The 15,169-nt window shown below is 33.9% G+C and overlaps 2 protein-coding genes across 2 annotated transcripts; one reads left to right on the top strand and one right to left on the bottom strand.

The window, feature by feature from the left end:
- Positions 1 to 1,812: 1,812 nt before the first annotated feature.
- On the bottom strand, positions 1,813 to 6,709 carry LOC107194506 (probable ATP-dependent RNA helicase DHX34). Its single transcript, XM_015584148.1, has 15 exons — positions 5,746 to 6,709; positions 5,491 to 5,657; positions 5,200 to 5,406; positions 4,992 to 5,124; positions 4,776 to 4,924; positions 4,460 to 4,692; positions 4,166 to 4,352; positions 3,893 to 4,087; positions 3,610 to 3,819; positions 3,155 to 3,523; positions 2,913 to 3,088; positions 2,719 to 2,829; positions 2,517 to 2,638; positions 2,174 to 2,432; positions 1,813 to 2,089 (listed from the first exon to the last, which is right to left on the bottom strand). The coding sequence occupies exons 1-15, from the start codon at positions 6,479 to 6,481 to the stop codon at positions 1,813 to 1,815; spliced, it is 3,531 nt and encodes a 1,176-aa protein (XP_015439634.1). The 5' UTR covers positions 6,482 to 6,709.
- A 3,516-nt stretch (positions 6,710 to 10,225) lies between these two features.
- LOC107194495 lies at positions 10,226 to 11,157 on the top strand. The gene is made up of 3 exons (XM_015584137.1): positions 10,226 to 10,472; positions 10,538 to 10,773; positions 10,912 to 11,157. Exons 1-3 carry the CDS (start codon positions 10,226 to 10,228, stop codon positions 11,155 to 11,157), a joined length of 729 nt encoding a protein of 242 aa, XP_015439623.1.
- Positions 11,158 to 15,169: the final 4,012 nt, after the last annotated feature.

Genomic DNA, 15,169 nt, shown 5'->3' with positions numbered 1-15,169 from the left:
TTAAAACGATTAAATGTTTTACTCTTCACCCGTATTTGCAATCAAAGACAATTAGAAATATTCTTCTCTCGCAGTAATATTGCTTCAGTTTCCATCAACCGTTTTTCAGTGGATTGTGTTCACTCTTTGTTGAACTGATATCAAATTCAAAACTTGTGTCACTTTCATTATTATTTGAATCAATAATGCTAATTTCATAAAGTCGCGGTGTTGCATTTCTTTTCAGTTGACCTAACGCGGAATAACTATCGTTTGAAAAATGCCGATTGCATAAGTATTTTTGTTTTAATGTACTATCAGGCAATTCCACCCAATCATCGAGAACGCAGTTTTCCAGCCATGTAATACATCGATCATTGTCATTAATAGAGAAAGAATGAAATAAACTGCCGTCCGTTACATTACGGTTTATTAAACCGCAATTATAATATGAACATTTCTTAAAATGTGTTTTACTGGTCCGACGTTCCATGCACGAATTCTGACAATATTCAATGTAAAAATGGGAAAATGCAAAAGGGCTATATACAACACATAAGAAAGGCAATATGTACAAGAATGCACTACTGATAATAACAATAAGCAGACAAAACAAACGGTTAAACAAATTGTTACCTTCTACTAACCTCTCTAGCTCTACTATTTTCCCGCGCTGAAGTCACTGACACATATTTATCACACATAAATTATTTAGTTTTACTTCTGGCCACAAGAGCGTGGTTATATATTTTCACCCTGAATCGGTAACGTTGGGTATTGACACTGAAATGGTAAGGGGGCTTCTAACGCCCTCGAAACATGGGACAGAAAATTACATTGCATGTTAGGTCTATTCTTATATCTCGTTTGTGCTTCTACCGAAACATAAAGTACCGGTACTATACCGGTATATATTTCGGTTTTCGGTAATATATCGGTTTCGATATACCTTTACTGGCATAATGTCGGTATCAAATTCATACCGGTTTTAAGTCCCTGTTTTATTCATAGCATCGATGATATTTTCATCTTTTATTTGTATCTTTTATCCGTAGGCTTTGAATAAATCTTCAAATAACTTTGGCCAGCCAGCCAGCTCCAAAAAACGCGTTGGCGAGCGTCGAACGTCAAAGGCCTGCGACTGACAGTCGGCATACAATGTAAACAGACGTAGATGAGATAAGGAATCACGCACGAATGCAATTTTAAACTTTTACAATTTTCAATATGTATTAAAGAAAGTGTTATGAATGAATTGAAGAGATGCTGGCGATGAAAATGCTTCCAATTCGAGTGTAATTGAACAGTTTTTACTTATACGTAATGTTACGGATAAAAGTAATATGGTATTGAAAAACTTTATACATTAAGTTAAAAAATTACATATTTTTTATGTTCAAATTTTTTTTTATGTTTTTAATGTTCAAATATACGAGTTTAAAGTGTTTTATTGTGTCTAAAAATTTTTTAAGTTAACAATAACGAACTCATGAAATAAGCGGGAGCGGCGGATTACTCTCGAGTTGCTGGTTCACCCGACGAAAAAGCGCCTCGAGCGCAAAGGGTTAAAATTACGCATTTTCCTTTCCGATGATCTCACGGCGAAACGCTTGTGCTGAAATGGTCAACTGTCGGTTCAAACGTAAGGTAGTACATATTGTCTTTTCTGATAACGGTACATCATTAATGCGGAGAAATTTAAAGTGTTCAATTTTTATGTCCTAGTCAATAACTGTATCGTTTACCCTACATGTATCTAAATCATAAATTAAAATATAAAGTATATTGTTTTTATAGAATATTTTAATTGAGTTTATATGCAATACAAAAGGATTATTTAATATGTGACTTCTTATGTTTAAGTATTTCAATTGGTGTGAGGTACAAAGTCTGTGAACAATTCGAACATTCGTATGCTTGTGTATTGGGTTTGCGTTTTTTACTTTCATGAGTTTCTTCGGTATCCTTTGTATGTTCCTGTGTACAAGATTCTTGATGTTGTAATTTTTCGATGCTAGTGAGAACTGCTTGCATATTACAATTTTGACAATGCCATTCGGTTTCTGACATTTCCATAGAAAGTTTATCGCTCCATTCTGTTTCTTTCAAACTAAAAGATAAAAATTATAATTACGACATTTTATGATTTAGAACTTGTTTCATTTAACAATACATATAATGAGTAATAACTTACCAGTTATACGTAATTGCGTTTGATACCCGGATTCCTCCTTTTATTAAATTGGGAATCACCGCGAAATCAGATTGAAAAGGATTCGAATTTATTGATATAACGTTTTCTTTACTTCTTACATACATTATTTTAAGATCAGCTGGTAATAGTCGTTTTATTGTATATGGAACTGTTGTGTGCATATACTCGATTAGCTCTTGAGTAAGTGTATATTCAACTTCATTAAAATCTTGCTTCACTTCATTATTAATATTCGAGTCTAAAAAATTATCTTAATTAGTATGCTTTGAATGAAAAAGAGTAACAACGACTTACTAGTTTTTAAATACATTTTGTATCATACCTGATAATCGTTGATTTAACAAAAAGTCCCATTTATTCCGTAATTTAGTAGCTTTCATTAATAAAGTTCGACCACTGTCAGGTACAGGACATTCTAATGCTAGCCATGAATCACATACTATACTAAAAAATAGGACCAACCTATATATGTATAAAAAATTCTTTTAAATTAATTATACATATTAAGTATTATATTTACTTACATTGAAAAAGTACTATTTGTGTCAATTTCATTTGCAAATAAAAGTAATGTCTGTGCAGCAGGCATTCTGAGTGTATTTACCAAGTAAGGTTTTGTTGTTTCTAAAAGGGATCTGTTAATTATAATTAATTAAATATATAAATTACATCCATAATTACAATATATTGCTATTTTAAATTGTTCCTAAGAGCTTACAAATATGCTAATATTGTATGTTTCGAGCTGACAGGAGTTTTACTTTTGAATCCTGGAATTGATATAATATCAGTCTCTTCCAATTGTAATACTTGCGGGTGGTTTCCAAAGAAACTCATTGGATGTAACGCTATATATGGTTTTGCTTTTGTATGAAATAGTTGCTCATTTACTGACTGCAAAATTATTTATTACTTTCTAAAAAATAATTAAACTATTTTAAATAAGCAAAATGACGTTACCTTACAATAGTTAAATTCATCTGCGCATGCGAATTGTGGATATAAACCGCTACATAATATTATTTTTAACATCGTTAAGTCTTTGTAACTATATGCAGTGGCTGCTGTTAATAAATTCTGAACTTGACTTGGATCGTTTTTCATTCGAAATTCAATGTCTTTTATGTCAATTTCATCATCATCGTGATCATCATCTTCTAAGTGTATATTAAATGATTCCAGTTTTAATCGCTTTCGCTTTTTAGGTGCACTTTGTTTATAAGTTCTTTTTAAAGATTTCAAGAGTTTCAATTCTCCGTGCCTTATGGCACGTTCTGCACTAGACATAGAAGAATTTGCTTCAGACAAACTTTTTAATAAATTGCAGTCCTAAAAAATTTAAATCATTTTGTTGAATAAATACGTGTGCTTTTTAATAAGCATAGTAAATGAGCGTTAAAAAGATATCAATTAACCTGAAGTAATTCCTTGAATTGCGTCCGTAATTTTGTCATTTCATAAAATCTTTGTTCTTCGAGGCCTCTTCTTTTACACCATTTTCTACTGTTACTTCCGCCGCCTCTAGATTCTTGAGAACTTTGTTGTTTCACTTCTAACCATTCTCTAAACGCATTTAGTAATGTTATCGGATCGCCGTGATCAGATTCCAATTTTTTCCTAGAAGTCTTTAAAATGTTAATTAATACGTGACAAGACAAAATTTTTAAAGATTTAAATTTATAAGTTATATTCCATTACTTCACACTCTGAATCTCTATATGCTCTGTTTGTAAATGGTGTTTGTATGCTTAAAGCAGCAGCTAATGATAAAACCGGTTCCACTTGGTGGAAAATTGAACCCATTATTAACATTTTCCCTATTGTTATATCAACAGGTAGACGTGCAAGTGTTTTTCCAATACATGTTATTTTTTCATTGTCTGTAAGTGCACCCTAAAATAAAAAAAAAACATAATTTAATTATCATATGACTCAATAAGGAAAAAAAATTCAGTGAGTATATATACCAACATGTTCTTTTAATGATAATATCGAATTTTCTATACTTTCAGCTGGTGGTGGTTCTATGAATGGAAATTTCCTTGTATCTGGAAGTCCCATTGCTATCATTTGTAAAAGTAACGAATCTAAAGGCACACGTTGTAGTTCTGGTGTTGAATACTTTTCCAAAGACATGAATTCTTCTTCTGAGTATAGCCTGTGTAGAAGTATGTATTACGTTTAAAATTTTCATTACCAAATTATAAGAACATTTTAAAACATGTATTATAAATTATATACGTATATATTGAAGTATATGTATACCTATAGCACACACCAGGTCCTGTTCTACCAGCTCGTCCCTTTCGTTGCTCTGCGCTTGCTTTGCTAATCCAGAATTCTTTGAGTCGTTGCATTTTGCATGATGGATCATAGCTCATTTCTTTTACTTTTCCACTGTCAGTAACAAATCTGATTCCATCTATGGTAATAGAAGTTTCTGCGATATTAGTTGATACAATACATTTTCTCACACCATCAGGAGCATAATCAAATACCTTTAAAAAGTGAATATATTTGTATAATATTATAATTAAACATATTTGTTGTGTAAAATAAAGAAATGTTTATAAAATTTTACTTTGTCTTGTTCACTAATAGATAGAGTGCTATGAAGTGGTAAAATGATCCAGTTATTTTTTTTCTGACTATATTCTTTCGCTGCATCTACAACTGCAGTAATTTCACTCATCCCACTTAAAAATATTAATAAGTCACCTTTTTCATCAGCTGAAAAGATATGTTGTTAACATAATACAATACAAAATTTTATTTTGTGCACCACGCTCTGTCTCACCTGAATATTTTTGGTCAATTAGTTGCATTATTTGTACGTAAGGACTTGGATTAAACCGATCATTTTTATATCGAATGTCTTCTATGGGAATAGGTCTATATAATAACTGAATAGGGTACATCCTCCCAGGAACCTATTCATAATAACTAATTTTAGTAATCATTCACGGCTCTAAAATATTTTTTAAGAATTATTTTTAACAACATACTTGTATTACTTTAACATTTTCTTTCGCAAAGTAATTACTGAAAAGTTCAATATTAATAGTGGCAGACATAAGAACTAGTTTTAAATCATTTCCTTGGTTAATAACACACTTCATAATGCCAAGGAGAAAATCTCCATGTAAATGACGTTCATGTACTTCATCTAACACAACCATGTCATAAGGCAATGATTCAGATTCACCTGATAACTACACAAACAAGATATATTAAGATTTATATTTTTTATATAATGTTTAATAACTAATTACTGTCTATTAGGTTTTTGTCTTTACCTGTCTTAACAGAAGACCCTCTGTTATAAAGGTAATTCTAGTGTCTTGATTTCTTTGTTTTTCAAAACGAATTTGGTAACCAACATCATTACGATTCTCTGTTAATGTTTCAAAAGCAACACGTTTAGCTAAAGATATACATGCTATTCTTCTGGGTTGGGTGCACGCTATAAGAATTTATTTATTGATGTTATTATTGTTGATACTTATGTTGTATACCAAAATATTAAGAATTTTAAATACAATTGTATTTACCAATTTTTTGAAAATTAGCTGCATATAAGAATTGGGGCACTTGGGTGGATTTCCCACAACCAGTATCACCAGCTATAATGACTACCCGCTCACTTTTTACTGATTCAATTATCTCGTTTTTATATTGACTAACTGGTAAGTTTGCTTGAGATTCTCTAAGCTTCTTTAACTTAGTAAATTTCTCCTTTTGCTTGAAGTCTGAGTATAAAATAAGTATATTCTGAAATTTCAATAACTGCTTGTTTGTTAAAGCTTCAGTCGGTGGAATACGTGCAAATAATACATTGAAACTAAAACTTAGTTTAAAATTAATGCAATGTAATTTGTGATATGTTTCTGGTACACCAATTTTATTTAGAGTAAAATCAAGCGATGTATCAGGCATGTGGTGCTGTTTTTGTACAACTTCAAATTTATTAACAAATTTCCAGAAATCTTCGATATCTTGTACTACATTTAAATTTCCTGAAAATATTTTATTAAACTCATATTTATATTTACTAAAATAAAAATCTTCGTAATCTCTGTTGGGTTTGTTATGTATTTCTTCAGAGGAGCGTCTGATTTTAGTATCTAATATATTTTGATTATCAAAATTTGTTTTAGTCTCTATTGTACTTTTCTTATTAAAATGTGTTCTTGATGACGACATTGACTCAATATATTTATTTTTTCTTCTTTTTTTGTCGTATCGGTATTCGCATTTAGATTTGTTGCATCCTGACTGTGAACTCATATTGCAATATAACTGAGTTCAATACTTTCATGACATAACCTTAATGTTGTTTTCGGTTTAGTATACTTCTTGCATTCTATAATTTGGTATCACTTTTTATTTATTAAATCTTCGTTGCTAATTTTGCGTTCTATATAAGCATACAATCGAAAGAAATAATTGTCTATTCCACTCCTTTCTACTGACAGATTGTGACAGATGCTTTAAAACACACCTCTGTGAAGTTAGCCGGACAACTATGACCTTTCTTTTAACATTTCATTATACCACAGACGAAATATAAGAATAGACCTAACATGCAATGAGATTTTCGGTCCCATGCTTCGAGGGCGTCAGAAGCCCCCTTACCATTTCAGTGTCAATACCCAACGTTACCGATTCAGTGTGAAAATATATAACCACGCTCTTGTGGCCAGAAGTAAAACTAAATAATTTATGTGTGATAAATATGTGTCAGTGACTTCAGCGCGGGAAAGTAGTAGAGCTAGAGAGGTTAGTAGAAGGTAACAATTTGTTTAACCGTTTGTTTTGTCTGCTTATTGTTATTATCAGTAGTGCATTCTTGTACATATTGCCTTTCTTATGTGTTGTATATAGCCCTTTTGCATTTTCCCATTTTTACATTGAATATTGTCAGAATTCGTGCATGGAACGTCGGACCAGTAAAACACATTTTAAGAAATGTTCATATTATAATTGCGGTTTAATAAACCGTAATGTAACGGACGGCAGTTTATTTCATTCTTTCTCTATTAATGACAATGATCGATGTATTACATGGCTGGAAAACTGCGTTCTCGATGATTGGGTGGAATTGCCTGATAGTACATTAAAACAAAAATACTTATGCAATCGGCATTTTTCAAACGATAGTTATTCCGCGTTAGGTCAACTGAAAAGAAATGCAACACCGCGACTTTATGAAATTAGCATTATTGATTCAAATAATAATGAAAGTGACACAAGTTTTGAATTTGATATCAGTTCAACAAAGAGTGAACACAATCCACTGAAAAACGGTTGATGGAAACTGAAGCAATATTACTGCGAGAGAAGAATATTTCTAATTGTCTTTGATTGCAAATACGGGTGAAGAGTAAAACATTTAATCGTTTTAAAAATAAAGTATCTTCCGGTTAGATTGATGATACATACTTGAAGAAAGCAATTGTAAAAAAAGTTTCGGGTTTTATTTTAACTTTTTAATGGTATTATTTCCGCCACTTAGATCGCGTCGTTACAATCGCCGTGAGCAACAATTGTGCATGACTATGCATTACACTTCGCCAGCTTTGTACATTAAATTACGTAACGTCTTGGGTTTTCATCTATCGGATCCTGTCACCATCATTCGATGGTTCGGTAAAATGAACATTTGGCCTGGAATCTGCTCAAATTTATTTACTGCGCTCAAAATTAAATCTGCCCATATGAAAGGTATAGTCGAAATTGTGTTCTGTATTTTGATGAAATGGTTATCAAAAAGTGTCTGGATTACCACCCAAACAAGCAAATTATTGAAGGTTTCAAAGATATGGATTTTTGGGTAGAAATTTAGCCGTGGGTTTACAAGTGCTTGTTTTTATGCTACGCGGGGTGTTTACTAATTGGAAACAACCATTGGCTTTCTTTGTGTCTGGATCTGACGTAAAGAAAACAGATTTGTCTGTTATTTTGAACAAAATATTAGATTCACTGTATGAGACTGGCTTGAAAGTGAGAGTAGTTGTTTCTGATCAGGGATCCAGTAAACAGAGTGTCGCGAATGACTTAGTTACTATTGAAAAACCATATTTGGAATGAAATGGCCAAAAAGTTTATTTCCTTTTCGATTATTTACATCAAAAATTAATCTTTGTTTAATGAAAAATGACTTTATGATCAATGGTTCTCGGGTTTTATGGTCCGATGTTGTAGCTCTTTAGAATTTAGCGGAAGATAAAGTGTGCAGGTTACAAGTTATCCGAAAAGTCCAAATTCTTTTGGTAAAATGAATTGTAAGCTTGCACTTCAAGTTTTTAGCCAACGCGTATCATCTGCCATGCTTACCGCTTCTCAAACACATTGTATAGAAACAAGTACTGTACAAAACACAGCAGTTTTTTTCGAAACGCTCAATAATTGATTTGATAATTTAAATAGTAGATGTGCTAGTGATCCCAATCGGAATAAACGCGCGCTCTCCGACTGTCACCTTAATGTTGAAGAAAATTTAATAACACAGTTGGATAATATGAACACATGGTTTGTAGTGTCTTTAGACAAATTAAAAAAACCTCCGTTTTTTTTGGGATTACAACAATCTGTAAATGCCACCGTCCAGCTGTGGACTGATCTCCGTTTTGAAGGGGTAAAGCTTTTACTAACTTCTCGGTTAAATACTGATGTTTTAGAGAACTTTTTTTCAGTCCTTCGTATGTACAGTGGCACTTACAATCATAATCCTTCGGTAAAAGCGGTCTTGCAATTCGTAAAAGTATATTAACAAATTTAGAACGCAGTTCAACTAGTGGAAATTGTATGCCTGACGATGACGCACCGTTAATACCTGGGGATAGTATTATGCAATGTGTACCAGCCGCGTCTATATCTGATGTCCCATTGCATATAACAGAAGAGGATATGGATGATGATAGTATCAGTATATCACCGAATATAGATGATCATATTATCGAATTATCAACATCAGTATGCTGATTAGAGTTGTATGCGGTACAATATTATAATACTTTTGTTGATCCGTATGCGCAATTTTCGCGGAACGAACAATTGTTGATATCTTTTCGGGTGTACGTAGTAAACGATAACATTAACTTTGGACATCTTTGCGTCCCCAGTCAACGTTTTTCAAGAGTTTTTAGGATTATCAATCAAGTATTTGATGCGATATATCCAAAATTTCATAATAAATATCACATGGTAGATGAAATGTTTCCCGTCATTTCCTATCATGTAGAAGAAAATTTTCCACAATGGTATAGCGACGATGAATGTGCGACTCATCGAAAAGAAATAACATATTTGGCATTAAAAGTCAAAAATTTTAAAGTCACAAAATGGCTCGAAGAACGCCTGAGATTTGCAGGCTTATCGAGAAGAAATTCTTCAAAATTGTCGCACTTACGAAATGTTTAACGTATTTTACTGTTCTTAGCAGTAATCATACAAGTAAACTTTCCAATTTAGCTTTGTTTCGAATCTTTTGCATTAGCTTTCACTCGGTATGTGCTTTGCTGTGTATGTATGTATTATATTTTCTGTATTATTGCTTCCGTTATATGTATATGCTTTCTTCCATGTGTTATTTGCTTTAGTTCTATATTCTTAACACGATTCCGAATATTTTCAGCGTTGCATTATTCGTTTTCTGATCTAAAAGTTTCTTTTCATAATTCTTCTTAACTTTTAGCATGATTACTAAACAATAATACATTTTTTTTGCTCATTTCAATCTTTTTGTTCGTCATGTATATTGGCAGCGAGACGCCGGAACACATTGCTTTTTGTTTTTCGTTACTCGGTCGGCGTCACTTCCGTCTTCTTCCTTCTTCTCTGTTCGCCGCGTGTGTGAATAAACATTATACATATATGATAAAACGTATATGAATAAACACATATACATAAATATATATATGTTCGAATACGTGATATCCAATAGGTTATGGGCCCATGCCACATAGTAAGAGCTGCGTAATAACGAAGGACAAATATTAAAAGGAAGAGCATCAATAAGATAAAACAAAAATGAATGGGTCAAATATTGTATTAACGCATAAGTTCAATGGTACCAATTTTAAACTGTGGAAGTACCAAATGCCAGCATTGCTAAGAAGTAAAGGATTGTTGGGCATAGTCACTGGAGAGAGTCCTAAACCAACAGAGAATGAAGCAGTAGTAGTCAAACAAGAATGGTTTAAAAAGGATGGTTTAGCACTGGCTATAATTGTTAATGCACTTGAAGATGAACAGGCACAATTGATTTTGAGTTGCAGTATGGTTATTTGGTTAACATTTATGAAAGAAGAAGTGACATTTGTATAATGACTTTATATGAAGAATACTTTGCCATAAGAATCTCTGAGACAAAATTAGCAACCGAAATAGAAAGTCAAGGCGAACAACTGAGTGAAAATATAATGGTCAGGATAGTCAGTGGATTAACTTCACGGTTTAAAAATTTTAAGACTGTCTGGTATAATGTCAAAGAAGGTAGAGATTTTAATAACTTAATGAGACGACTTCAATTAGAAGAAGATCAGTTAAATAAAGCTGATAGTAGTACTGAAGCCACAGTAAGTGCCTTTTATGTAAAGTCAAAAAGATAGGGGCAAAAGACACAGTCCAGTAAAAATGAAAGGAAACCAACGCAACTTTCAGTACAAGAAAGAAAACAGGTCAGCAGATGTAAAATTTGTAACGAATTTGGTCAGTGGTATAGGGAATGCAAAAGGAACAAACAGAAAGATAATAAAGGACCCAGGTATTCGCAGAATTCAGATTGTACAGAGCCAGTTTTTGCATCAACCATACAAGAAATTATCCTGCAAAATTCTGACAGGTGGTTGGCAGATTCTGGAGCGTCTGAGCATATGACATTTAAAAAGGAATGGTTCTCAGATTTCATTGTACCTAACCTTTGTGGTGGAAGGGAGTCACCCTGGAAGCTACATGTTTAACGTAGGAGGAACGCTTGCAACCGCTGACTGGAGCCAATGCAGGGGTTTAACCTGGGTAACCGGGCGCCCTCCGCGTGGAGGGGGGTGACGACCCTTTTAGGTTGCCTAATCGCCGACATAGGGGGGCCAGAAGAGCGGGTACGCCGCCTCTATATGGGAGTGGTTCGGTCGATGACCCTATATGGGTCACCGGTGTGGCCCGGAGGCCTGATGGCCTGCCGACGAGGTCGGCAAATCCTCCGTAGTATACAACGGAGGATGACCATCAGACTGATCCGGGGATACCGAACCATATCCCATGAGGCAGCTATAGTATTAGCGGGGGTGATCCCATTCGAGATCCAGGCGGATGCCGACGCCGATGTGTATCAGTACCGTCAAGCCCTCCGCCTCTCGGGGCACCACCAACACCTGAAGTGACGGAAGTATGGAAGCGCCAGTCCCGGCGGATGGCCCGCGATGCATGCCGGATGCAGCTTGAGTCGAGCTGCGTCGCCCGCAAAAGGGCAGTCGGGGCGGTCCTCTTCTAAACCACAGCGTTTCGGGTTGCACCGCTGCAGACAAGGGTTGCACTGTGGGGGACGCAATTTAAAGGGGTCACAACCGTGATGACCCCTCGCGCCACCCGCGGGGCAACCAGGGCAGAGGGGGTGGTACTGGGGGTACTGTCGCGGTCGGGCCACGAGATAACAGCGTCAAGGGATCACCTCTGGTGGAATGGCATACAGCCGTCCTGGGGGGGGGGGGACAATTGGAAATGGAAGTGCAGTGGAAAGCAACTGGTTTGCGAAACTTTGTTCCTCCAGGTGGAGTTCCGCCTAAGAAAACTTATGAATTAGCAGTATTTATTGAATACTTATGAAGTAACACATTTGTACTTCTACTCATTTGTTGATAGTTTTTTTAGAGAAGGCTCATCTGCAATCTTTAGTATTTTTTATTTTCGTCTTATAGTGTCTAGAATCACACCTTAAAGTTTCTCCCGCTGTAGTCGACTACCATGTTCATCTACTCATGTGGACTCGAACTAACAAGGAGTGTATTCCAGGTGTCTGTTTCCGGTTTCTTTGATTTTCGGATATGTTTTAGAGGACTAAAAAATAAGGAAGACGTATTTTTTTATATCGGCTCGTTTTCATATTTAAGGGGTGAAACCAATTCAAAGTTTCGACCTGGAAGTGCTATCTCGAAAATCAAAGAAGTTTCACGAAAACAGCCAATAGGCGAGGTTTATGGTTTTTTATGTAGGGGAAAGGTGTCTAAAACGATCCCTTGGGGTAAAATGATTCCTGGCTGACATGTGGCTATTAGTGGTGCTATATCGTATTGTCATTCTACAATAGTTCTCCCCGCACGTCACTAGTCGTTGCTAGTGATGGGACACAAAACCGGATGCAAGTCAATCAAGTCAGATGGCGTCATGGGGCCTCAGCTCATGGCAACGGTATCTAATCTCTATAAGCCTTCGGCAACCGACGCTCGGGATACAATGTAACACACATAACGAATCACCCATGAATAAACATTTAAACTTTTATTCCTTTCAGTGTACTTTCTTAAAAATGTTATGAATAAAAGTTGGAGATTCTCCTAATGAAAATAAGTCCAAATACGACATAAATCAGATTATATTTAATAACAAACAATTCGTATTGCGACATAACGTATGAATAAAAATTATTTTCACTGCATTCAGAGATACGCAAAAATTTTGAAAAACATTGCACACGTTGCAAATACCGGTGCACCTATTACAGAATTTTCTCCAATTTTTCGGTTGAAAATTCTAGGTGGAAAAAATTAAGAAGTAAAGTAAAATGCATAAAATAATATAATGCTATCTAACATTAAAACATAAACTTAATGTAATCATTTTAATCGGGGAAGACAGCATGATCCATACACATTTGATAGTAATCAATTGGAATCGATAAGCCGCTTATTGATCTACTAGCTTTTTTCTCGTGGTTTCGCTCGCGTAGATTTCGAGATTTGGTAAAATTTTTTTTAAACAAAATTATAATTAAAGAAGTATGTAAAAATTCTTCTTTAATGTACACAGATTGAACATTATTGAAACATTATTAATGAATAATTTCAAATACTTTATTTAACTGTGGTTAAAATACAAAATTGCATTACATAATTACATAAATAAATAATTACGTATACAATCAAATGTAAGATGCTTGCAATCACATTTTACAAGATTCACCATCAGCGAAGTACCTAAATTTGGTTTAAAGAATAAATGGAACATACTATATCAGCATAGTAGAACAATGCACACGAATGGCACCAAGTTCTACACTTAAAAGTAGTTTTTCATTATCGAATGCTTGCAAGTTAGAATACTGCAACAATACTAAGAATCTTTATGCAAATGATGAGATATAAATAAAATAAGCAATTATTTTCACTTCAACGAAAAGGCAAATCTGTGACCAATTATCTCACCTTTCCCTTAATGTCGTGATAAGAATGGTATGTTATTAAATATAGTCTGATTTATGTCGTGTTTGGACTTATTTTCATCGGGAGAACCTCCTACATTTATTCATAACATTTTTAAGAAAGTACACTGAAAGGAATAAAAGTTTTAATTTTTATTCATGGGTGATTCATTCTGTGTGTTACATTGTATCCCGAGCGTCGGTCGCCGAAGGCTTATAGAGATTAGATACCGTCGCCGTGAGCTGAAGCCCCGTGACGTCATTTGACTTGATCGACTTGAATCCGGCTTGGTGTTCCATCACTAGTCGTTGCTCGAAGTGCCATGTGAATATCAGTGCTCTGTGTGTTGTCCACAAGAAAAATAAAAAATTACTGTAATTTATCTAAGATAAGGTCTTTTTCAATGTTGTGTAACATTTGTCATAAACGGTTTAATGTGACAGTTGCTTCTTGCGCGGATTTAACCACTATTCAACAATTAGTTAATTAATGTTTCGTGACCGCATGTAATAAGTTGAGGTTATATTCAACCACTGAATGTGAGTTGAGTGTTTGGGATTATATGATCCCTCTCTAGTAGGATAAAATGATCCCAGGAATGATTTTACCCATATGCTATATTATTGTTTTTTGTTTTAGTTACAACAATGCCCCGTCAGTATGAAAGAAAAACAACGCGTGAAAGCTGTTTTTATTTAAATAAAATATAATAAATTAAATGCTTTTTAATGTTCGTCGTATTTACTATCAGTAGGTATAAAATGATCCCCGGAGATCATTTAATACACATACATTACAAAATGATCTTTAAGTATGCTTTCAAAGAAATGTGAATAAAACATATAATTAATCAGGTAGCTAAAGTTTATTTGAGCCAATGATAAGATACATAGACTAACTTACAAAAACTACTTTACTTTTATTTAAATAATAAGCATTTGTATTTTTTTATATAAATTACGCCTTAAAGGGTTTTAGACACCTTTCCCCTACAATAATCTGGTGCTAACAAAGTGTCAAAAATATTGTTATGACTAAACAATTTTTATAACTTAATTTTACAACTTATTGAAATTTACATATTGATATAAATTGATGAGCATTTCATTCCATATCCATTAGTATTTTTTTTTAAATTGCCTCTATAATCTTTCAGGTGTTTATTATTTATATCCCGTGCGCACGCTTGCTGCTTCAGCTTCCGAGTGCATTGGTTTTCGGGGAATATATTATCATAGGCTTTACGGTTCATATGTGCCATAAAAGTGATATTCATGAAAAAATTGTTTTAAACGAAATGCTTTTTTACACCAAGAGTATCTAATTATCGGTGTTTCGACACAGAGTGCACATTTCATTTCTGTATTCTGTTCGAAAGCAAAATCTACAAAATTTACAAAATCGCCTAACTTTTTTCCCACGAATCGACGTTTATACCAAGAATATAGAAATAGATTATTATCTCGGTGATTATTATGTAAATTTCAATAAATTGCAAGATTAAGTTATAACAAAATTTTTTGTTATAATCAAATTGTATTTTTGACAATTTGCTAGC

The sequence above is a fragment of the Dufourea novaeangliae genome, unplaced genomic scaffold (assembly GCF_001272555.1).
Source record: "Dufourea novaeangliae isolate 0120121106 unplaced genomic scaffold, ASM127255v1 scaffold43, whole genome shotgun sequence".
In the NCBI taxonomy this organism is placed as follows: domain Eukaryota; kingdom Metazoa; phylum Arthropoda; class Insecta; order Hymenoptera; family Halictidae; genus Dufourea; species Dufourea novaeangliae.
This window is presented reverse-complemented; position numbering and strand designations above follow the sequence as displayed.

Excerpts from the sequence above, each read along its gene's own strand:
- LOC107194495 (XM_015584137.1), top strand. The coding sequence starts at position 10,226 with ATGAATGGGTCAAATATTGTATTAACGCATAAGTTCAATGGTACCAAT. Across the intron at positions 10,473-10,537 it reads ACAATTGATTTTGAGTTGCA|AATACTTTGCCATAAGAATC; the intron begins GTATGGTTATTT and ends CTTTATATGAAG. Across the intron at positions 10,774-10,911 it reads ATAGTAGTACTGAAGCCACA|TGGTATAGGGAATGCAAAAG; the intron begins GTAAGTGCCTTT and ends GAATTTGGTCAG.
- LOC107194506 (XM_015584148.1), bottom strand. The coding sequence starts at position 6,481 with ATGAGTTCACAGTCAGGATGCAACAAATCTAAATGCGAATACCGATAC. Across the intron at positions 5,658-5,745 it reads AGCTAATTTTCAAAAAATTG|CGTGCACCCAACCCAGAAGA; the intron begins GTAAATACAATT and ends AAATTCTTATAG. Across the intron at positions 5,407-5,490 it reads AGGGTCTTCTGTTAAGACAG|TTATCAGGTGAATCTGAATC; the intron begins GTAAAGACAAAA and ends TTGTTTGTGTAG.